The sequence below is a fragment of the Peromyscus eremicus genome, chromosome 9, assembly GCF_949786415.1.
Source record: "Peromyscus eremicus chromosome 9, PerEre_H2_v1, whole genome shotgun sequence".
NCBI classification, from domain to species: Eukaryota; Metazoa; Chordata; class Mammalia; order Rodentia; family Cricetidae; genus Peromyscus; species Peromyscus eremicus.
This window is the reverse complement of record NC_081425.1, coordinates 89501747-89525522: the sequence shown is the minus strand read 5'-3', so window position 1 is coordinate 89525522 and position 23776 is coordinate 89501747. Positions and strand designations below refer to the sequence as shown.

At 49.6% G+C, this 23776-nt stretch overlaps 1 protein-coding gene and 1 pseudogene across 1 annotated transcript in view; one reads left to right on the top strand and one right to left on the bottom strand.

The window, feature by feature from the left end:
• Window positions 1-2450: 2450 nt before the first annotated feature.
• Galnt15 (polypeptide N-acetylgalactosaminyltransferase 15) overlaps window positions 2451-23776 on the top strand; it is a 48480-nt gene continuing 27154 nt past the window's right edge. Inside the window, exons 1-3 of the mRNA XM_059274069.1 lie at window positions 2451-3615; window positions 20266-20432; window positions 23061-23265. Coding sequence (XP_059130052.1) covers window positions 2978-3615; window positions 20266-20432; window positions 23061-23265 — 1010 coding nt within the window. The 5' untranslated portion in view covers window positions 2451-2977. The remainder of the gene's footprint in view (window positions 3616-20265; window positions 20433-23060; window positions 23266-23776) is intronic.
• Window positions 10360-19985, bottom strand: LOC131919799 (low molecular weight phosphotyrosine protein phosphatase-like; annotated as a pseudogene).

Sequence of the window (23776 nt, the reverse complement as noted above, 5' to 3'; positions counted from 1 at the left end):
GAATTATCTGAAGAGTGAGAATCTCAATGTGGGACTTTCTGTGTTGGGTAGGCCTGGGGAATGTCTGGGGAGATTGTCTTAATTCATTGATGTGGGAAGACCCGTGGTGGGCGGCACCATTCCCTAGTCAGGGGTGCTGAACTTTGTAAGAGTGAAGAGATCTAGTTTAGCACAGGCAAGCGAACGTGTGTATATTCATTTCTCACTTGACTGTGGTATGATAGGACTATTTGAAGTTCTTGCCTTGATTTACCCACCATGATCTGTAACCTGGGACTATAAATTTAAATAAACCCCTTTTCCTCCTAAGCTGCATTCTATCGTGGTATTTTACCACAGCAACAGAAATGAAACTGGAACAATCCCTTCTCTCTGTTGTCTGGACACGCCCTCAGTGGCCTCGGATCTCAGACTGGATCACCATCTCCATGTGGCTGGGCACACGGCATCACCGCTTGAGCCGGCCCTCTCTGCTACCATCCAGGTAACTGAGTGGGCATGCATCCCCAACCGACACTTTATCTTCCCTTAGACATCTGCCAGAAACTGCCAGTGTCACCTATCCCCAGATAAGCCATTGCTGTTCATCTCCCGCACCTGCTCCCTGCCTTCAGCACTCATTTGATGACAACCTTAGTCTGTTGACTTCTCGTGGAACCCTTCCATGACGCGTCTCTCTCACGTACCAGATTTATTAGCACACACTACAGGCTCTTTCTTAAAATCCATCTGTCATGTTCTCATGGTCTCTGCTGACGTCACTTTGAGCCTCACCAGTGTCTCTGCCTCTACGCTTCGTCATCTCAATCCAACAGGCAGAGGGATTCAGTTAAAACCCAAGTCAGACTGTCTCCCTTCTTCCCACAGGCCTCCAAGGGTTCTCGTCTCTCCTAGAGGAAAAGCCAAGGTCTCTTCCATGCTCTATTGAGATGTCCTTCCTCATTCCCCACCCCACTCTCTGTCGTCATCTGTAGTGACCGACCTCCTATCACTCCACTTCCCACCCCGCCTCACCTCCATGGTCTTCAGCTTCCACGACACTCATGTTCACGTCTCATGAATTGAAACATTCCCTAGGGGAAGGAGAGATTCAGAGAGGAAGAAAAGGTCACATGTCTGGGGAAGTGGAAACCTGGGAGATTCTCAGAGGCCCCCCCCTCCCCTGCTTTCTGGAGGACTCCTCTTGGGGAAGTGACTGGCCAGTAGAGCTGCAGAGATTTGCTGGACCCGACAAGCTGCCTGCATGCTGTGCATAGAGCTCAGCATTGCAGCTTTCGTGAGCCATCATCCATGCTGGCGTGGGCTTCTTGGTGGTGCAGCTGCCTTTTTGCAGCATCCCCATCCCTGACCCATACTCCTGCTAGTGACTCCAGTAAAGACTCCTTGACCTGCCAAGCCGGACTTGGGCGCAATTATTGCTTTGGTCAGTTGTGGGTTCCTTTTCTAGGGTGAGTGGACATGTGCCTGTCACACAACCGTGTCCCATCTCCCACCTTTGCTTCAGTCCCATTGCCTCATATTCCCTCTCATTGCCTCGCCTCTGATAGCACTCTACCTCCCATCATGCTCCACCTCCTATCGTGGGCCATCTCCCATTGTTCCACCCCAGGGATGTTCCACTTCCCATTGTACTCCACTTCCCAGCATGCCCCACCTCTCTTCTCATTGTTCCGCCTCCCATCATGCTCTGCCTCCTGTTGCTCCCATCGTGTTCCTCCTCCAACGCTGTGCTTGGCCTGTGCTGTTCTGGCCACACTGGCTCTTTGCTGTTCCACACATCAGGCCTACTCCTTTCAGAACCTCACCTCTGATATTTCTTCTGCCCAGCTCTCTCCTCACACAGATGCTGGCTTTTCAAGGAAAACTGGAATGCACCTTGAGATTGATTTCCAGCCCCCAGCCCATATTTCCCAGCTCCCATCTCTATCTCACTTTTTTTTTCTTCTTGACCTTTGACGTAGTCTGACCCACTGCATACTCTAATGAATCATCTCTTCATCTCTCTCATTGCCATATAAGCTCCATGAGGTCTCAGCTTGACTTTCTTTGTGCTATACTTCTGGTCCAGGGGACAGTTTGGGGGCATACAGTGGCTGCTCATTACATGTGTGAGTTGAATGGAGTTTGAAGACTGAAAGAGCTTGAAGCATGCCTCTCCGCCTCCAAGTGCTCTGTGGGATCCAGGTAGCTGGACTGACAAGGGCTCCCCCGGCCCCCACTTTTAGAAAGGGAAGGCTAGTGGGCCCCAGGAAAGAGCAACAGAGCTGGGACTGCTGTGGGAGGCCGAAGGTGCTGACAGACAGCTGGCTCCTGGCATCTGCGTCACCTTGGCAGCGTGTTGAGCCAGGAGGGAATTCTCCTTCCTGCTCCTCTGGGTGGGGAGAGGATGCCTCCCTGTGAATGAAGCTCAAGTCTGAACTCCTGGGAGGATGCTGTTTTTTTTTTAACTGGCTCTTAGGGTGATGCTGTGTGGTTGTGCAAAGCCTGGAACAGTGGGGGCATTAGGACCAGGAGCCAGACGCATGTTTGGCTCCCGTTGTGTCTGGCAGAGGGTTCGTGCAGAGCTGGAGCTATGTGTGAAGGAAATCGGGCAGTGCCTGCCGGCTTTACATCTGTTGATCTGACCTGACTCAAGTCGTCCAAAGGAGGGTGTCTGTCATCCTGGCTTGACTGAATCCCCAGCAACTCGCCCCAGATGTCCCATAGAACCTGACCATTCATGCAGAGAGGGGAAGAAACATGGGACTAGCCACCAGAACAGAATGGACAAGAGCAGGATGAGAGGGGAGCAAGCAACACGACCGACCGACTGGAGACCCTTTTCAGAAGACAATTAAAAAAATCCAGAGAGGACCCGGGGTGGCCCCGGGCTCCTGTGGCTTTCGGATTCCAAGGGAAGTGGATCTTACAAATGCTGTTGGCAAATGTCAGATGGGATAAAAGGAGCAGGTGACTGGCAAAAAGCCTCTCAGCTGGAATGAACAGCCCAGGTTCAATGTCAAGCTTGAAGGATCTTGGAGTACAACAAGGAAGCAGACCTGATCAGGACCTGTTGCTTTGGGCAAGTGGCTGCGACATGTTCCTAAGGAAGCGGCCCAGGAACGGCTGTTGCAGGCTTCAGTTCCTCCTGCTCTTCCTGACACTGGGATGTGTCCTGATGATGGTGACCATGTTGCATCCTCCCCCACCCACTCTCCACCAAGCTGTCACAGCCCAGACTGGCAAACACAGTTCTGACACTGGGTATCCCCTGGTCTTTGGGGACTCCCAGGAATGGGTTCTGGAGGCTGAGGATGAGAGTGAGGAGTACAGCTTCTTGGATGGTCTTCCGCCCTTTATCTCCCTGCAGGAGGATCAATTGCTGGTGGCTGTGGCCTCACCCAGGGCTAGGAGGAATCAGAGCCAGGGCAGGAGACGAGGCAGCTACCAGTTCATCAAACACCCGAGCAGGAGGCAGGATGAGGAAGCCCCTGAGAGGGATTGGAGGTCTGAGGAGAATGGGGAGGAATCAGAAGAGGCACTGACCCCACTCAGCATGAACTCAGATGGCCTCAACATGGCACTCAGTGCCCACCTGCCCCTGAGGAGAGTCCTGCCTGAGGTGCGGCACCCAATGTAAGTAAGGCCCTTGCATTCCCTTCTCTGGTCTAAGTGTGGGATTCTTGGTAGCAAAGTCGGGCGTGCTGACTGTCTGTAGTCTGCCTCTCCTGTCCTTGGGACAGTGCTGCTTGAGATGTGGTCCCGAGGGCCCCATCATCCTTGATGATGAAACACTAGAATTGAAGATTCTCAAATCCCATCTCAGACCTGCTCAGTCAGAAGCCTCAGATCCACAGATCTGCCTCTAACAAGTCCCGAAGGAGAGAAAAATCTCACTTGTTGACTCTCTTCCCAGTCCTGGGTTCTATTCCCACTGTAAATCCCCCCTGGGTCACATGGCTTTAATAGGGAGATGGAAGCAGAAGGTCTTCAAGGCTTCTTCCAGTTCTCCTGCTGGAAGTTCAATTTTTCACACTGGTTTCTTATTAGTGTTTGCCTTTATCTGGGATCAAAGATGCATTGAAAAAAATGCAAGAAACGCTTATGTTCTTCTCGCCGTGTGCCTGGTTCTAATCTAAGCTTTCCATGTGCAGCCCCTAAAGTCCTAGGGAGTCCTCTGCCTTATGCTAGGTTAGTTTCATGCCTGGTTTGTTCAGTGGAAAGTAAGGAACAGAGAGGCCCTGTGACTTGCCCACTGTCACACAGCTGATAAGAGTCAAAGTCGAAATTTGAGTTGAGCCTGAAGCCCCACTCTCTACCACCCTCCTCAGTCCCAACAAGAAAAGAACAGTTCCCAAGCCCGAGAGCTCACGTACTGACCACAGCTCAGCTTGCCGGGTGCCCCACCCCAGAAGTGGGAAGTGTATGTGACATGCAGATCTGTGCCCAAGGAGGTGGTGACTCAATCTCTAGCCCCTGGTCCCCTCCCACCATGGACAGCCACAGAGACAGACAAGAGATTGCTTCCTCAAATCCAGAAGCAATGTGGCTGGAAAGCTAGAGTGGTCTAGGGCCCTGCCTATTGAGCTTTCTGGAAAGCGAGCATATCTTCTACCCCTGGAAGCAAAAGGACACATGTGCAGTGACAGCTGAGAGCAGGACCATGACTCTTTGAACCCTCAGTCCCTCTCAGCCTGGCTGCTTAGCCACTGATCACCAGAGAGCACAGATCTCCTTAGGTTGTGTGTCCTGGAGCATTCGCCTGCCCATAGTCCCAGCTCTGCTACGCTGACTTCACACCTTGGTTTAAAAGTTCTGCCCAGGAACCCCCCCACTCCAGTTTCAGGCTCCCTCTGGACTCACAGCTCCTCACAGAACAGACACTACTAGCCCTCAGTATGTCCATTTGGGCAGTACCAGCTTCCCCACTGTGCCGAGAGTCTGCAGAAGGTCAACTGTGCCCTGCATGTCTCAGTATGCAGCACACACTACCCGGTACAGAAATGACCTCTGGATGAAAGAACAGCCTTCCAGTTCTTTCCGTGCATATTTTCATTGGCTGAGAGCAAGAGTGACATCTTTATTCTGTAAACCAGAAACACTGGCTCTGGCTTTGGGAATGTGTGTGTGTGTGACTCTGGTTTCCAGAGCACTCTGCATATGCACACTTGTGGGTGAACTGCACGTGTGCTTGTGCACATATACACTGTGTGTTGAGTGTACATTATGCTTTGTATATTAAATAGATGAGTGTTGTGTGTAGCACATGTGTATAGTAGTTTGCGGTTTGGTATATGCAGGTTGTATATGTGGATCATACCACCCATCGTGAGGTACAGGTGTGAGCTGTATTGGTATGGTATAATGTATATATGCATGTTGTATTTGCTGATGTGTACAGTACATACATATGTGTAGTGCATCTCTTGTACATTGGAGCCTGTATGATGTGGAACTGTGTGTGTGTGTTTTGATGTGTGTTTGTCTTGTATGTGTTTATGTAGTGTGTATTGTGCTGTGTGACTATTTCATATGTATTACATGCCTTTGTGGGTGCAGTGCCAGAATATATATTGTGTGAGTTTAATTATTGTATGTGTTGTATATGTGCTGTAAGTGCACTGTATGTCGGACACATGTGCATGTGTTATGCATTTATTATGTAGTGCATGGATATGTTGTGTGTACAGTACAAAGTAGGTGCATTTTGTGGCATGAGTGCCATATGCACAGGTGTAGATGTACTATGTATGGGATGCATGAGTATATTGCATATACCTATAGTATATACTGTGTGTTTGATGTGATGTGCACATGTACTGTGCCTCTATTCATATGTATATGTCATGAAACTGTTTATTTTTCATGATATATGGGGCATGTGTGTGTTATATGTTGCAAGTGTTTAACATATGTGTTATAAATGTTTCATGACAATGGTCATGTGCTTGTGTTCAAGTGTGATGTTGTGTTATGCTTGTAGTGTGATGTGCATGTGTGAATGAGGGGTTGGTGGTACAAGCAGATACAGATATACCAGGTGTGTTTGATGTAAGCAAGCTTGTACACTTGCGTATACGTTGGGCAGACCACTCTGCTGGCTGTTTCTTCCCTCCATGGTAACCAGTGTGTTTCAGTTGTCTGGGACCTGCCCCGTTTTAACACTGAGAGACTCTGGCAGTCAAGAAACCTCTCCACCTCAAGTGAAACATAAAGTTGGGATCTCCATCCCATGGTTCTCACAGTTACCAGCTCTACGCAGAGGTGGACATCGCCCTCTGCTGGCCCCTGCCAGTGAGTGCAGTCGGTGCTGCCCGCTCGCATCTGCAATCAGACTTCAGGGCCCCCAGCCTTCCTAGCCTTCCTGAAGGCTCCTGGACACTCAAGAGTCCCTGCAAAGCCAGGCACAGCCCCTATCCAAGGTGGCGGTGCTCTCCTCCCCTCCACCTTTCACCGGGTGGAAAGACAAGAAACCCCACATATTAAGCATCTGTGTGCTGTGTAGGGACCTGAGCTTTCCTACCAGGGGCGGGAGACCTCTGCCTCTGGTGTCCTCTGTCCCACTCTCCTCCAGTCTCCAAGCTTCCTGCAAGCTCCTGGACTCCTAACCCAGATGTGTTCTTCTAACCTTCACCCTGACCCCACCCCACGCTGGCTCTTGTCAGTCCCCTTGCTAGGTTCCAGATCTCCTCTAGGAGCATGGCTGGAGGTCAGTTTGCACAGGGGGCATTCAAGGGAATTGCCGATAATGCAAGACTGAAATAGTAGAATATTAGAGTAAAGGGAGCCAAAAGGCAGGCTCTGGGGCCAGGCATGATGGGACAAGCCTGTGCCTCCAGCACTTGGCGAAGGGAGGTGAAGGCAGGAGCATTGTGAGTTTGAGGACAGCCTGGGCTGCACAGTGAGACCCTGCCTCAGAACAAATGTCTCTGGAAAGAGAGGCAACATTCTAGTGAGCTTTTAGTGAGCACTTAGTACACACTAGAGACCTCAGTAAATGGATTTACTTCCTTAATCAGCTTCACAGATCTGTGCAGTGGCTTTCATTTTACTAATGAGAAAGATCAAGATGTAGAAAGGTGAGTAGATCGGTGCCATGTGACCTGACAGCCTGTTCGACGCCAAAGTCAAGCTCTTAACCATCATGATAGACTCTGAGTCTGGCAATTTCCAGACCAGACCTGGGCAAGTCACCTAGGCTGCAAGGATTTAAGTTTGCCAATCTTAAAGCCAGCCACCTCCCACGGCCCCTGAGTGCCCGTAGGTGGATGACTACCACAGCATCCACAGTATTACCTAGGAGCTGAAGCTGCCCAGCATCTCATCCTAGGACACCGGAGGGCTGGATACAACCTACAAAATGCCCACCTGGCTTAATACTTAATATTTATGGTGCCATTCAGTCACCTAGAAGGCTTGTTGAAGTTACAGATTCAGACATCCTCCATGGCTCCTGGGCACTCCAGCTGCTCTGAAGACACATCCATTTTCAAGGAGCTCTTGTGACTACCTTGCTTAGGGGAGAAGCCAGACACAGAGGCCCCCAAGACAACATCCATGGTGGAGGTGTAAACTGTACACACTGCCATGCTTCATAGGACAGTTCAAACTCACTGTGATGGCTGAACTATGGGGAGGGGACACACACACACAAATCAGAATACACAGACAAAATAAAGAGAAAGATCCTTGATGGGAGTCAGGAGCTGAGGCAAGGGGTTAGCTAGACCCTGAAGCTGCTGTCACCGAGGGGTCAAGGGTCACGAATGTCCTGCTCACCAGTGTCCCACAGCACTGACAGCTTGCAAAGCTCTCCCAGTTCCCCCGCCCCCACGCCTCTTTGATTGCCCTGGCCTCCAGTGTGGACAAGGTGGAGGGGGGGGAGGCAAAATCAAAGAGGCCCCCAGGGAGGGAGTGTTTTGAATGTCAGAGTCCAGGCCAGGGGCTCTGCTGCTCTGGTTTAACACCTGTGCTGCCCTCCAGGCTTGTTGAAATACAGGTTCAGGCATCCTCCGTGGGCTCCTGGGCACTGGGGCTGCTCTGAGATGCTATGGGAACTCTGTTCAAGGTCAGCTCTCTGGGCCAGGTCGGACAGAGCAGGGATCCTTGAACTTCAATACGCCTGTGAACACACAGCAGTGTGTTGACAGGCAGAGCTGGATTCAGGAGGTCCGGGCTGCAGCCTGAGATGCTAAGCTCCAATGGTCCATGGGCCCTACTTTCAGCAGCCAGGGGTCACACCACCGAGTCCCAACTATGTGCGTGGCTGGCTCACCCACCACATGTGTTAAAACACAGACATTGGACTCGGTGCCGACCTCATATTTGATCCATCCAAGGGAGGTGGCTCTAACACACAGCCAGGCTGAAACCAGGCCTTCATCGCACTGGTGTTCCCTAGCTTTGAAAGCCAGTGGGGGGCTGGGGAGGAGTCCCTTTGCCCAAGCCAGGATCAGAGCAGGGAGGGGAAGCATTTTGCTGGTAGCTGTGTTGTGGAGCAGAAAGCAGTACAACTGACAGGGTTCATTCAGTGCCCTGTGATGCCCAGGGCATGCCAGGCAGTGAGTGAGTCACGGGATGACTCCTGGCCCACCTTGTGAGTTCAACAGCCTGACCTGTAGGCGGAGAAGGAGCTATGGCTGACACAGCATCAGTCGGTCAGAAAGCAATCTGAGAAGCAGAGAGGGGGAAAACAGGACTAGGCAGGGACTCAGCTTCCCCATTCCCACTGAAACAGAGGGACAAAACCCAACATCATCAGCAAATCTCTGTACCTTGGCCTAGCTGGCCATGTCGTGAAGGCAATCCACAAGCACCGTGCTTCTAGCCCTTGAGGCCCACGTGGTGTGGCCGTGGGGGACAGTGCCTCCTCTGATCCCTCCCCTGCCATATGGCAGAAACGTCTCCATATAAGCCACGGTTCCAAAGTACTTGGTGCCGGTGTGAGAGGGGCTTGCTCTGTGCTGTCACAGTTCCAGCTGGCCTCGGGGATCTGGGGAGAGGAGGTCGGTCTGCACATTGTTCCTTTTTATTTCTTTTTTTTTATTGTTATTTTTTGCTTGTTTTTGTTTTGTTTTGTTTTGTTTTGTTTTGTCTCTGAGACAGGGTTTCTCTGTGTAGCCCTGGCTGTCCTGGAACTCACTCTGTAGCCCAGGCTGGCCTCAAACTCAGAAATCTACCTGCCTCTGCCTCCCGAGTGCTGGGATTAAAGGTGTGCGCCACCACTACCACCATGCTATGTTCCCTTTAATTTCTAAGGAGGAGGTTTACGTCAGTGTTATTTACCTGGTGCTACTCCCAGTGGGGTCCCTAGACCTGCAGCATCAATCCTGCAGACTCCGGGACCCCACTCAGACCAGTGGGATGAAAATCTCTACTTTAACATGATTCCTGGGGTGCTTACACTCATGTTAAAGTTTGATGCTCGGGACATAGCTCAGTGGAAGGTACTTGCCTAGCCCATGCATGGTCCAAGAATCAACCCCCAGTACTGGGGGCAGGGATGTGAGGGCCGGAGAGATGGCTCAGAGGTTAAGTCTGCACTGTTCTTGCAGACAACCTGAGTTTGGTTCCCAGCACCCATGCCATGTAGTTCACAGCTCCCTATAAATCCATCTCCAGAGGAGCCAATGCCTATTCTGACCTCTGCAGGTACCTGTATGCACACACCACACACACACACACACACACACACACACACACACACACACTCTTTTAGAATTTTTTTTCATTTGTCAATAAGAAAGCAGACAAGTACCAGATTTCTGTCTCAGTTGTATTTGATAACTCCTCAGTTTAATTCACAGTCTTTTCTGACATATATCCATATGATTTGAGGTCACTTTTCTGAAAATGTACTAAAATTGCCTATACTTGCCTGTAGCTTTTTAAAATGCTGATGAAAGTATATTTAAATGTGTATTCTCGGGGTGTTAAAGGGAGGATGCTAGGAATGAAGTTATTGTCACAAGAAGAGCCTAGGTTAGAAGGCGTGGGGCAAGCAGAGGGCCCCACTCACTGCTGGTTGTGCACACACTCTAGTTAGACCAGACTCTCCGGGTCTTTCTGTGCTCACAGGCTGACCTGGCCCCATAGATCAATCTTGCTTTATTGTGTTCTATCTTACTCCATATTTGCCTGTTCCACTATTTTGTAATTAGGGCAAAGTGAGAGGTCTAAATAGTCTAAGAATGCTTAGCCACACCTCACACTGTCTTACTCAAATACTTTTATCCTTCTGAACGTACACCTAACTTCCACCTACAACTATTTTAAAGATATACGGTAAGTCAGCTGAAAAGACAGGTGGAGTGTGGGCTAAGGAGTGCCACCACCCTTGGGCATGGCGAGTGAGCTGCCAATGGTGGAGGGCGGGACCAGCTAGTGAGTGAGTCTTCCACAGGAAGGTTTGCAGGGCCTGAAGCATTGCTGGTACACCAGCTCAGAAGTCAGTCATTGCCATCACAGGGATCTTCAACAATGAGCTGTTTCTGTGGCTCATCGCTCCCAAGTAGCTCAATGTTAGCTTTCCAGTTTTTAACTTGATTACTTTTTCTGTTCAGATCTCTTGGCTTGTTTTCATCCATACATAGCATATAATAATCAGATGTGGCAAAGTCTTCTCTCATAATCTGCCATGCAACGTGGTTCACTGGGGTCCATATTTTCTCACACAGCTCTGCTGTGTGATGTAGCTGCATTGTCTGTCCTCCAATTATCTGAAACATTTCCATCAGTTACTAGTTTTCTGAAAACCGCCTCTGCAATGGGCAACCACCAAATGTCACCGAGGCACGTGAACAGCACTGACTTGGACCCCACCCTGGTGCCCAGTGTCCTCGGCAGGACATACAACTTTTTTTAATGTGTGAAACCCTGATGAGTCTCCAATAGGACTGGCTGGAAATCACCCTCTGAGTGACTCTAATATGTGAGCAGCCAAGAGCATTTACAAGGTCCTCTTAGGTATAAAGACAGAGATGTTCGCCTTACTTAAGGGAGTGGCCTTAGGTTAGTCTACAGTGAGGACATGAGGGATGGACAAGACTGGAGAACAGGGACATATTAGAGACTCCCACCCCTTTGCCAAGGCTCTGGCTTCCCTGACACCCCAGAAACAGGCATTCTGACTCCTGTCCAACTCCTCTGTCCTGTCACTTTGCCTGGCTACTGTCCTGCTATGGGCAATTACAGCTGTGGCCCAGGGCTTCCATGTCACTCAGGAGTTTGCTTGAAATGCAAGGCTTCAGGGGCCCATGCAGATGTGCCCCTACATTTAACAAGATCCCATTGATTGTGGTACCCAGTGACATCAGAGCGCTCTGAGCTAGCTCTCCCAGGGTGTTCTGCCTCTTCAGAGGCTTCCTCTCGAGGCTGGTTTTCTCTGAACTTCGGAAGAGCAAACTCTTTGGATAAACATTCTGGAAGGTTTGTCTGGATGTTGTCCAGGGAAGGCTGGCCCTGGCAGATAGAGCTGTTGCTTTAGGACACATCTTGGGTCTCTGATCAGGGTTCAGACCCATGACTCCCATTTGGTGCCCATCTGTGATCCAGAGCAAGGAGCCAGGGTCAGAGGTGACAAGGGACGCCGTGGAGTCCCTGGGAAAGGGTGCTACTGCCTCAGAGAGTGTGTGCCCTGGTGGGAAATGGCAGGAGGCAGAGGCAGCTTACTCCATAGACTGCCTTTTCCATGTACCTGTCTATCTGTGAGCATCTGGTCCACTCTCCTGAGAGTTTCTCTCCATCCATGTATTGGTCCTAGCATCCCCAGGCCTTGCCTGGAAGTTGCTATTCCCACCAATTACCCACAAGCAAGGTACAATGTTAGGATTTTTTTTCATGATGCTGGAGTTGCTTTATGATATTAACACCTGTCAGTTCATACTGTGTACTCCTTGAGAACAAGAACAGAGTCTTCCTTCACTCTTTGAACAATCCCATTTTTTAGATTTATTTATTTTATGTCTGTGTTTGCCTATGTGCATGTATGTGCACCATATATGTGCCTGGTATATGCCTGAGGAGGCCAGAAGTGGGTATCAGATCCCCTGGAGCTGGAGCCAGATATTGGGGTAAATGCTGAAAGATCAGAGAGACAAAAGAACAAGCCACTAGAGAAACTTTTTATCACTACCAAATCCTCAGTCCCAATGGAAGACAAGATCCTATCTCTGCGAATCCTCTGACTGAAAGCCCTTGAGTCCCCAGCTGAAAGGGTCTAGTTCCTGTCTCCTCACACCTTACATGCCTTTCTCCACCCAGCCATTCCACTTCCTTCCTAGTGCTGGGATTAATGGCGTGTGTGCTTCCCTAATATTGGTAGCAAAGGCAAGAGATCTCAAGTGCTGGGATTAAAGGCATATGACCCCCAAGAACTGGGATTAAAGGTGTGTGCCACCACTGCCTGGCTGTTTCTCTCCTAGACTGAATCAATCTCATGTAGTCCCGGTGACTTTGAAATCACAGAGATCCAGACGGTGCTAGGGTTAAAGTGTTGGACCCCAAAATTTAGGGTCTCAAGTGGGTGCCCCAAGAACCCGGACTCCAGTCCAGTTGATGCAACAGCATGAGGATTTATTGGCTTCTATATAGAAGGGCAAACTCTGCTCCTAAGAGCAAGAGCTGCATCTTACTGCAGCCCCATAAGGGCTTTTAAAGGAAAAACTCACAAAATCCACAAGATTACAATTCCCATACAATTTCATGGCTTGATCACAGGGTGATCACAGAGGGGGTACAGTTACGTAAACCTCAAGGGGGGTATCAGGGCGGGAGTGGAGCTTACACACAGGTCACGGTGGTCCTTCCTGGAACACCTGCAACTATCCCAGTCACAGTTGAGCACATCTCTTAACAGAAATCTTTTTACATTGTTATATTGTTACAGGGGTGATTGAGTAGTGGCTGAGTCAGGTTGCCCTGGGAACTAGATTTTTAGTTTCTTATTTCCTGGTGCTTGAAGTTTCTCTCTTCCTGAGGCTTGGGGGTGTAAGCCTGAAGGGCTAGGGTCTTTCAAAAGGTGTGTAACACCACTGCCTGGCCTCTATGTTTAATCTAGTGGCTTTTTCTGTCCTCTGATCTTCAGGCAAATTTTATTAGGGTACGCAATATATCGCCTCATATGTGGGTGCTGGGAACCAAACCCGGGTCTTCTGCAATCACAAGTGCTCTTATGTGCAGAGCCATTTCTTCAGCTCCCCTGAAAATACATTATTTAATAGCTATTACAAGTAAGAAGAGGAGCAGGTCCAGCCCTAGCCCTACCGCCAAAGAGTTCTTCATACACTGAAGGACGCAGACTAGCAACTGGGGGTTGGGGAGATGAGAGCTGAGATATGGAAGGCCACCTAATGTGGACTTCCACTGCTGCAGTGGGAGCAGGCAATCAATTAGTAATGCCAACACAGCTTTAGGAAGCTGACAGAAAGCTTTCTACCCCGGCCAGGCGTTGTGGGTGGGAGGAGGCTAGTGTTCCAGCCGGGCCATCTGGTACAATGCAGTGACTCAGACTCCTCAGAACCACCATCCAAATGTGTTTGCCAAGTTCACGGGGGACTTGGAGCAGCAGGGAGAGGAGGAATGCACCAGAATCTGGTCCTGAGATCTTAGAGTGTGATACAGACAGCGAGCATGCGTTGAAATGCTCCTTGGCATGGGGACTGTCCCTTTGCATTCAGGCCACACTCCTGACCTGGAGAAAGGTGGTGTCCCTGGGCTGGCTAATTGGTGATGTCAGTAGCAAAGGCAGGCTCCAAACCTGAGACAGCTCGAGTCCAAAGTCCTCTGTTTAGGCTCTCTCAGTGCTCCACTCAGAAGGTGTACCAGTGTTAACAGCGGGTGGACACTTAAAAATGGAGTTAGTAAGATAATTGCCAGATAGTGGATGGAAATTTTAAAGGCCCACCATTTAATAATAACAATACACATGTTTTTCAAGGCCTCAGCATGAGGACCTGGTCACCTTCAAAATCCCAAGGTCTTTGCAACTTACTCCCTCACTAACAAACTGAAGAAGGCTAAGTCACAGACAGGGCAAGAATGACTTGTGTCACATTCCACACAGGTGTTTCAGGAGGCAAAGTGACCGACTGGCCTGGGATCTCTTGCAGGATCAATCTGTTGTTCAATGGCCTTATTAGTTCAATTGATTTGAAAATGACTCAGAAAAGATGCATCTCAAAACACAAAATTGTTGTTATTGTACATGTTTGGTAAGGTAAGTTAAATATAGATGAAGTTTGTATTTTGGAATATGTTTCCTCAGTTCCAGGTCCATGAGTCCCTTCCCCTGCCTGGTCCCTTCCAGAGGTGCGGCACCTGCTGGGAAGGACCTGCTCTGTCCTGTCTGAACTGTCCTCTCCACTCTTCACACCTTCCCCCCTCGGGTCTCCTTTGGCGCTTGTATAGCTCTTGCTTGGTTTTCTGTGTGATTGGATCTAAGCTCCATGGCGTTAGCAAACCCACACAGGATGTTTTGGTGGGGATCCTGGGAAGCTGTGGCAGAGCTTGGGATGAGGTGCTGAGCAGAGAAGGCCTGCCAGGGCAGGCAGTGTCTCCCGGTGACTGCCTCTGGGGCAGCCGGAGTTCGGGCCTGCTGGGGAGTTCTGAAAGACCGTGCAGTGCATAGCTCTGGAGATGTCGCCCTCCACTCCTAGGGCTGAGGCTGCTGGGACAAACACCCCAGCTCTTAGAGGATGAAAGAGGTGTCAAGGGCAGAACGTTGCCCACACATGAAAAATTCTCCTCTCAAGCCAGGATGGTTAGAACAACTGGGTAACTCAGATGTCACAGAATGGTGGCTATGGGTCACATCCCGACAGAGAAGAGCTTATTTGGTCACACGAAATCGCATGTGTGTGTGTGTGCATGCGTGCGTGCGTGCGTGCGTGCGTGCGTGCGTGTGTGTGTGTGTGTGTGTGTGTAACACACTGGCAATTAACTCATGATCCTCCCGGCTCAGCCTCCCAGGAGGGAGGATTACAGGTCTGAGGTACCACACCTGACTGTCTGCACACTCAGTCTCTAAGACTCAGGAGAGACACAGAAACAATTTGTGCATCTGACATTTTCTGAAAATCACGGAGGTCTGGGGAGAGTGGGATGGATTTCTTCTGGTTAACAGCAGCCCCTTTGGGGTAGGGAAATAGGATCTGGGTCATTGTTGCTCTGGCTGTTAGCCCATGGACAGGTGTTAGAGCACCTAGGAGCAGTTGGCCTAAATAAGCTCTAGGATCTTTTTAAAGACACTGGTTTTTAGAGAACTTAGGGGGGTCTTAAGGCTCAGTATTCTCTGGGCACAACACTTGCTAGTGTTGGGCAGTCAGCAGCCCAGTGGTGGGGACTAGGACTGAATGGATAGAGCACAGGGAAATGCCTGTGGTTATTTCCAGAACACATCTGTCCTTCTGCTGTGTTGTAAGACTCAGAGGGAACAGAGCACAGCCGGTACAGTCACCTGGGTGACGAACTTAGGTGATGCCCGGCTGGTTAGCAAAAGCTCTAGACAAAGCACAGAGTGGTCTCTTTGCTTAAACGCTTCACACAGCCCTCTAATGGAGTTCTAGTATCCTCACTGGGCAGAGGAAATGAGCCTAGAGAAGTATCCAGACCCATGAGAGACTTGCGGGAAATGAGCATTTTCTGAGCTATTATGAACTAAGCACTTATATTTGTGATCCACTGGCTCCTTCCCATATCCCCATTTCACAGATGAGGAAGTTGAGGTTATGTATATTGCATGCTCAGAAGAACTAATGAATCAAAAGAATTGTTAAAAAGGGAGGTGGGGGATGAATTACTAAAAAGTAACAGCTGACTTAGAAACTATTGAAGGAAGGGTGGTCCTCAGAGATTTCATGTCACTTTTCCAAATCTCAGAAGGGACGGTCCAGGGTTTGAATGTGGTGGGCATTCTTGGTCTCCTCTCTGCTTGCTAAGATGCTCTCAGCCAAGAGCCTTGGAGCAAGGTGAGTGAAAGTGTTGTCTGGCTGGCTTCAGGGTATGTCACACTATTTCTACTGCACTGCCAGTCATGGGCATAGTGAGGGCTCCTCTCGATGCCCACTTGTGGATGGAGCCCATCTCCACAGAGGCCCATAAACCCACTCGAACTTCACACACATTTGACACCTCTTCCGTCTGTCCACAGTGTGTGGAGCTGTACAGTTTGCATCATCCACAGACCCCTCCTCCAGACTCTCTGCCCACCAGGAGCAAATTAATAGATTCCTGCTCTTCCTAAAACCATTTAACACGCTCTGGGTCACAGGGCTTTGGCAGCGCTTAAGTCACAGTATTTGGTTCTGCACTGACGAGGGGTGTTGAGGGTGCCGGGCCTGCGCACACACCATAGGCAGAGCCACTCAGAGTTCTGCTGGCCATTTCTGATACACTCAGACATTCCATGGTGGTCTTCTGGCTTCCTATTGCCTGAGGAGGTGGTCCACACGGCCTGTGTGAATCCTGAAGGCTGTGAGGGCGTCTCCCTGGGAGAGGAGGTAGGTCCTCTCCACACTGCTGCAGGAGACCCTCCTGGCTGTGTGGGGTCCTACATTCTTTGCCCACCAAACCCACAGAACCCTTGTCAGCCTGTATGGTATAGCCACTCATACTGCCCATCCATCTCCTCCCCATTTCTCTCAGTGTGAAGGGAAAACACACTTACACCTGGTCATCAAATTTGATGTTGAAATTGCTGCTCCTCGGATTGTCCACCTGATGGAAAGGGACCCTAAAGAATCAAGAACAAAAGCCAGGTGGTGGTGGCACATACATACCTTTAATCCTGGCACTTGGGAGGCAGAGGCAGAGGCAGGTGGATCTCTGTGAGTTCCAGGCCAGCCTGGTCTACAGAGTGAGTTCGAGGACAGTTAGAGCTATATAGTGAGCCCCTGTCTCGAAACAACAAAACAGAACAAGGATCAAGAACAGTACATTCCAAGACCAAAAGGGCCTTCGTGGTCCCTCTTACAGTTGAGCGTGTCTGAGATGATGAATGGCAGCAAACAGTGGTTCTTCCTAGGGCTTTGTGACCTTTGTAAGTGGGCGTTGTCGTCCCCATTAGGAGACCATCAGAATCTAAAACAAGTGACAAGTCCAGGTCATCTGCAGAGCTGGTGAGTGACAGAGACTTCTGTGCTACAGAGAATGTCCTGGGAGGTCAAAGAGAAGTCGGAGGCACAACAGTCCAGCTCTCTCATAGCTCACAACTGTGGAATCCACAGCAACAGTTGTCTAAAAGAGGCTAGAACTGAAAGGCTGCCTTCTCCAAAGGGGTCGCTACCGAGCGCCTGGCTTGATGCTAAGCACTCACAGGACTTGTTCCTCCCAAAAGCTCTGGAGTGACATCTGTGGGCATTCCTGTCATGAGGAGAAGAGAAAGCCAACATGGAAGTAGTCAGTGAGTGTCCATGCTGCAGAGCACTGGTTAAAATAGCAGTATTTGGTCGGGTGGTGGTGACACACACGTTTAATCCCAGCACTCGGGAGGCAGAGGCAGGTGGATTTCAGTTCAAGGCCAATCTGGTCTACAGAACAAATTCCAGGACAGCCAAAAAAAAAAAAAAAAAAAAAAAAAAAAAAAAAAAAAAAAAAAAAAAGAAAAGAAAAAACAAAAAAAAAAGCAACCATGGTGATCCACACTGGGATCCTACCTCTGGGGAGGCTGAGGCAAGAGGACTGGGGCTTCAAGACTAGCCTAAGCTGCATAGTAAGCCCTATCTTAATAAACAAACAAACAAATAAATAGATGAGGGCTAGAGATGTAGCTCAGTGGAAGAGCACTTACCTGAGTAAGTGAGCTCAATGCAACACTGACAAATTAAATAATAAATACATACATAAACAGTGGCTTACAAAACTGATAGAGCATTCATGCTCATATTTTTCACACTAGGCTCAAGGAGAAAAAAATTCTCCTTATTTTTAAAATGGAGAAACTAATACTTCCAAGCATTGAGCAAGGCCAGCAAAATGGTGTAGCAGCTAAGGGCACTTGCTGCCAGGTTCAGTCCCTGGAACCTACATGGTAGAAGGAGAGAAATATCTCCAGAAAGTTGTTCTCTGACCTCCACAAATGTGCACTGTGTGCATGCACACAGACACAGACACAGACACAGACACACACGCACACGCACACACACACACACACACACACACACACTGTAAAACCCTACGCATACTGGATATAGTGGTTACTTTTCTCATCTCTATGACTGAATATCTAACAGAAGCACTATAAGGAAGAGGAACATATCTGAGTTTATTTTGGCTCACGATTCGTGGGATTAAGTCGATCACGGCTGGAAAGGCATGGGGGCCGGAACAGCCTGGTCCATGGCTCCCACACAGCGCTGGCTTCTCACATGGTACTGACTAGCAAACAATGTATAGCTCTCAATCCTACCCCTAGCAGGCTGCTACCTCTGTGGCTGGGTCCTGGAGCCCTGTCACTTACCAGCTACAGAAATGACTCCCAAAACCTTATAGGGAAGGCAGTTCCCTCTGCATATGTTATTTTAGTATTATTTTGTTTATCTTGAGGATTATTTTGTTTATCCTGGGGATGACTTCAAAACTGATGATGGAGTATCAAAAACTTACAGCTGATAATTTATGCTCATGTATTTCTTTCTCATACCAGACTTACCTGTACAATGCTTGCAACTTCTTGGGAGTCTTAAATTATCACAAAATAAAAAAATTACAAACTAAACCAGATCTGTGACTTCTCAGATAGATATCATTCCATGAAACATCAGTCTTTTTTTTTTTTTTTTTTTTTTTTTAACCTTGGCTGTCGGGAATCTCTAAATCAAACTTCATAGTCATTCTAGAAAACCTTATGGCTTATGAATATACATTCTTCTGTTTCCCTGGCTTTTCCTCTGTGTCTTTTTTGTTTGTTTGTTTGTTTGGTTTGGTTTGGTTTTTTGAGACAGAGTTTCTCTGTGTAGTTTTGGTGCCTGTCCTAGAGCTCGCTCTGTAGAACAGGCTAGCCTCGAATTCACAGAGATCTATCTGGCTCTGCCTCCCGAGTGCTGGGATTAAAGGCATGCACCACCACCGCCCGGCTCCTCTGTGTCTTAATGCCATTTCATTGCACTTTGTTTTCAGTCCTGGGGTTGGAATTCAGGACCTTGCACATACCAGACAAGAACCCTAAACTGAGATACATCTCTAGTCCTGTTGTGTGTATTTCTTGTAAGAGGCTAAAAACTTTGTGGAAAGAAATTCATTAACTAACAAATTGTCTCTTGGTTTTATCTTTTAATTACACTTTTTATTTACGGTGGGGCACGGGGGTGTGCCCAAACACATGTGGAAGGCAGAAGACAATGTGAGGAGTTGGTTCTCTCCTTCCACCATGTAGATCTCGGGGATCAAACTCGGGTCCTGATCAAACTTGAGTCCTCAGGCTTAGGCAAGGCTAGCCCTTACCTGTTAGATCATCTCACCCCACCCCCACTCCCATGCAGGCATATGAGGTCTGAAGCACTTTCCTAGAGCCCATGTCTCTCTACTGGTCACCACTCCTTCCCTGCCCACTAAAAGCCTCTGCCCTGGTGAGGAAGGGACCAGGCAGAGGACACTCAGCAGGATTGGGGGATTGTGTCCCTCTGACAGGGCCAGGGCCAGACTGGTAGCTCTGATGTCCCTCTGAAGAGGGACCCAGAAAGAAGTTTCACTTTAGGAGGGTCCTTTTGTGACATGCTACAACAGACCTGTTATCACAGTTCCTCCACAGTGGACTCCAGGACAGCAAGCCAGGCAGCTTCTGAGCCCCTATGTCCCCACAGGGCTGAGGGGCTCACACAGCCCCTGGGGTGTAGGCAAAAGAGGGGGTCAGAGTATCCAGCCAGGGATGGCTGAAGCAGAAACGGTCTAGGAATTCTGAAGGCAGGGTGTCTCCGACTCTGTCATGTAGCCTGGCCCCTGTGCTGAGCTTCAGGTCCCTCACCTGCTGTGGTGACATTGTTGTTCACTCCCACGGTACAGTTGAGGGCCATCATCTCAGTGAATGTGACCAGCCTGCCTCCAGTAGAAAGAACTTGCTGGGTTCAGCAGAGCAGGTTCTTGTGATCTGAAGGAAGAGAGTTGGAGAGTGATGCTGTAGTGTGTGTTAGGATCTCTGTGTGGCTACTTGAAATCCCAGGAAAGCCACTGAATTGAAAGGACGCTGTGGTTGTAGTGACTCAGCCAGGCTTGAGGAGTGAGGGGGGGTCTGGGGGGGTCTGATTTCTCTGCAGCATCTCCTCCTGAAGGCTCACTAACACTCTTCCCCTGCAGGTGTCTGCAGCAGCATCCTGCAAGTGGCCTGCCTACAGCCAGCGTTATCCTCTGCTTCCATGACGAGGCCTGGCCCACGCTCTTGAGAACTGTGCACAGCATCCTGGACACAGCACCCAGGGCCTTGCTGCAGGAGATCATCCTTGTAGATGACCTCAGCCAGCAAGGTAACTGAAGTTGGCTCCTGGATCACTGGGAGGGGCTGGCCTTGGACCAGAAGGGAAGAGGGAAGGACGGGGAAGGGGAATTCGAACCCCTAGGCAAGGTTCCCCCAGATGCAGAGCTTCGGGTGAAGAGGGAACATGTACTCCAGTGTGAGTAGTTCATTACTGAAGGACCCCAGAGGAGATCAGTAAGGCAACAAGGAAGGACACAAAAGAGGGATCATCAAACAAGGAAGAGCCCTGGGACAGGTAACGCCCAGGACAGGGTAAACCCAAGAGGCCCCTGGGGAGGGTCACTTCAGTCTGATTCTGTTGGGGTTCTCTTCCCCAGGCCCCAACCTCTACACACCCTATTAGCCTCTCCCCAAGATGCAGTGTCTAAAGAAGGTGGTGGTCTTGACGTGGGTGCTCACTGCCTCCTGGGTGCTGAGCAAAACCTACCTACTGTCCAAATGGGGAACTGAGGACCAAAGATGAGACATGACCGGAGCTGAGTCATGCTAAGTGGGGCAGAGTTGGGCCCAGAGTCCAGACTGTAGGGTGTGCTTGGGTGCTGCCTGGGGCAGGAAGCTCAGGCCAAGAAAAAATATCAAGAGAAGGCAGCGACAGAGAAGCCCTGGCCTGAACCCCAAGTGAGTGGGTCTCAGACTTCGGTTTCCTGAGCTCCAAAGACAGACTTGTTAAAACACTAATGTGGCTGTGTGGTGGAAGTGGGAGACTGTAATCCCAGCTACTGAGGAAGCTGAGGCAGGGGATTCACAAGTTTGAGAAAGCCAGCCTGTACTATAGATGGAGTTCAATGACAGCTTGGGCAATTTAAAAAGAACTTCTATAAAAAGTTTTAAAAATATGAGCCCGGTGTGGTAGCTCACACCTTGAATCCCAGCACTCTGGAGGCAGAGACAATCAGATCTCTGTGAGTTCAAGGCCAGCCTGGGCTACATATTGAGACCTCTAATGAACATGCCAAACCAGATGGGCAAAAGCCCACCAAGCCACAATAGTCCACAAAGAACTATAGGCAATGGAGGAAACCTGGGAGCTGGAGAGGTGGTCCTCTGCAGGGAACAGTTCATCAACTGGTTGTTCAGTGCCAGTCAGCCCTGAAACATACATTCAAATAACATTATACAGATTCAACAGGTTGTATTTAGAAATATGTATGTATGTACAGATACATATAAGTATGCAACAACAGTTAGTGAAATAAGAGGCCATAAATTTGAAGGAGGATGGGAAGGGATACATGGGAGGGTCTAGGAGGAGAAAATAGCAGGGAGAAATGTTGTAATTAAATTATAGTCTCAAAAAGAAAACAAATAAACAAACAAAGGGCTGTGTTACAGTTCAGTAGTAGAGCACTCGCCTATCCTGAGTGAAGCCCTGGGTTCCACCCCCAGTACCTTCACCGGATCACCCTGGAGTCTCTAGATATGGGTTGTGCCCAGGTATCCATAGCTCTAACAAGCTGCCAGGTGAAGTTATGCCATCATCCGAGGGCCCACATTTGTGTAACTCTTGATCTAGTCTTTCCTTGGGGGTCAAAGTCCTCCATTCTTCCTCACCTCAATGACATGACATTTAGCAGCCCCGCTGACTACAAGGGAAAGCAGAGGTGTTGTGCACAAAGCTGAGCCCTGCTGAGGTCTGCACAGCCCTTCTATAACAAAGGAGGATGGGAGGGAGGGGTGGAGCCTCTGTTGGTGCCTTTTGAGATTCTCCCATCTTGAATTTGCCAGCCTGGCCATCGCAGAGGGTCAGAGCAGCTCGAGGAACTGGAATTGTGTGGGGTTAGCAAGGCACATTTGGCCAGCGTTTGTTGATTCTGATGGGCAGGCGGTGGGCTGGGCTGGTTGATAAAAGTATCTGAAGTCCCTTTGGGTCCCTGCTGGGGCAGAGTTCTCCGGAGAGCAGGCCAGTTGTCCCTTCCTGTCAGCTGATGAGCTGCATTGGTTCCTGCTGTGAATTCAAGCCCTGACTTCTCTCAGTGATGGAGTAGGACCTGAGAGTTGTAAGATGAAATAAACCTTTTCCTCCCCAAGTTGCTATTGGTCATTGTGTTTTATCACAATAGAAACCTAACTAAGACAGGCTTCCTCCCAAGTCCTCAGCTGCAGCCCTTCCCACCCGAGGGCATCTAGATCCTTGGCTAGCAGCTAAACCACAGCCTTTGCATCCTTCCAGAAGCCCACAGCTGGAAGCATCACTGGTTTCTCATCCCCTCCTCTTCTCAGACTCAGCCTGCCACAGGGATGAAACTTCTGAGACAACACCTCAGTTGGCTACCAGTTGCAGGTTCATGACCCTGTTCTTAACCCATTGTCCTCTGTCTTTGGACAGGTTCTCTGGATGAGAGCCGAAGCTGAGATGTAAGAGCGGGTGGTTTTTTGAGGTGTGTACTCTCATTTGGAGATCAGTTGCAAGATCTCTCTTCTTCCGGCTTTCCACTCATGCCCCCTGGTGGTTAATAGAGAGAACTGTGCGCCATCCCAAACCTTAGTAACACATTGGAGGCTCAGAATCTGGTTCCCACTAGGGTTTCTAAGTGAGTTGACCTCTGCAATGCTCATCACAGTCCTGTTTGATGTGGCATCCTTGACCCCCTCATTGACAGGACCCTGTCAATTCCAGAACAGCTGAAGTCTGCTCTCAGTGACTATGTGGCCAGGCTGGAGACCGTGAAGTTGCTCAGGAGCAACAAGAGGCTTGGCACCATCGGGGCCCGGATGCTGGGGGCCACCAGGGCCACAGGGGACGTGCTGGTCTTCATGGATGCCCACTGTGAGTGCCACCCTGGATGGCTGGAGCCCCTCCTCAGCAGAATAGCTGATGACAGGTAACTCATTCCACTAGGCATCTGCAAAGCGGGAACAGGGTGTGGGCGAGATACCCCGGCCCAGTCACTGTGAGAACGGAGCACCCGGCCACCGTTTGAGAAGCGCCTTGGTCCTCACTAACTGCTGTCTATTCCTTGGGGTTTCCAGACGCTTGAGCCGTGTAGGAAATGTGGGGAGCTCCTGTTGGAAGGGAGGCTGGAGAACAGCTTCTGCAAGGTCCAAATACAGCCGGTCCTGCTAAGCTGCACAGGAAGGGCAGCACGCAGCATGCTTGACTTTGACACAGCTCCCACCGAGACTGTAACATGTTGTGGGGGAACAAATTTCTAAACTAGCCTACACCACAGGTGACCCGTGCCCAGGAAGAAGGCATTAGATTCCCCCATCACTAGCTTTCTTGATAACTAACTTTCTTTGCTCCTCTGTAGTACACACAGTGCTCCTAATTTTCTAACTAAGCCAAGTCCCAGGGAATGTGGAGTTGAGAGGGCCTCACCACATCCCATAGAT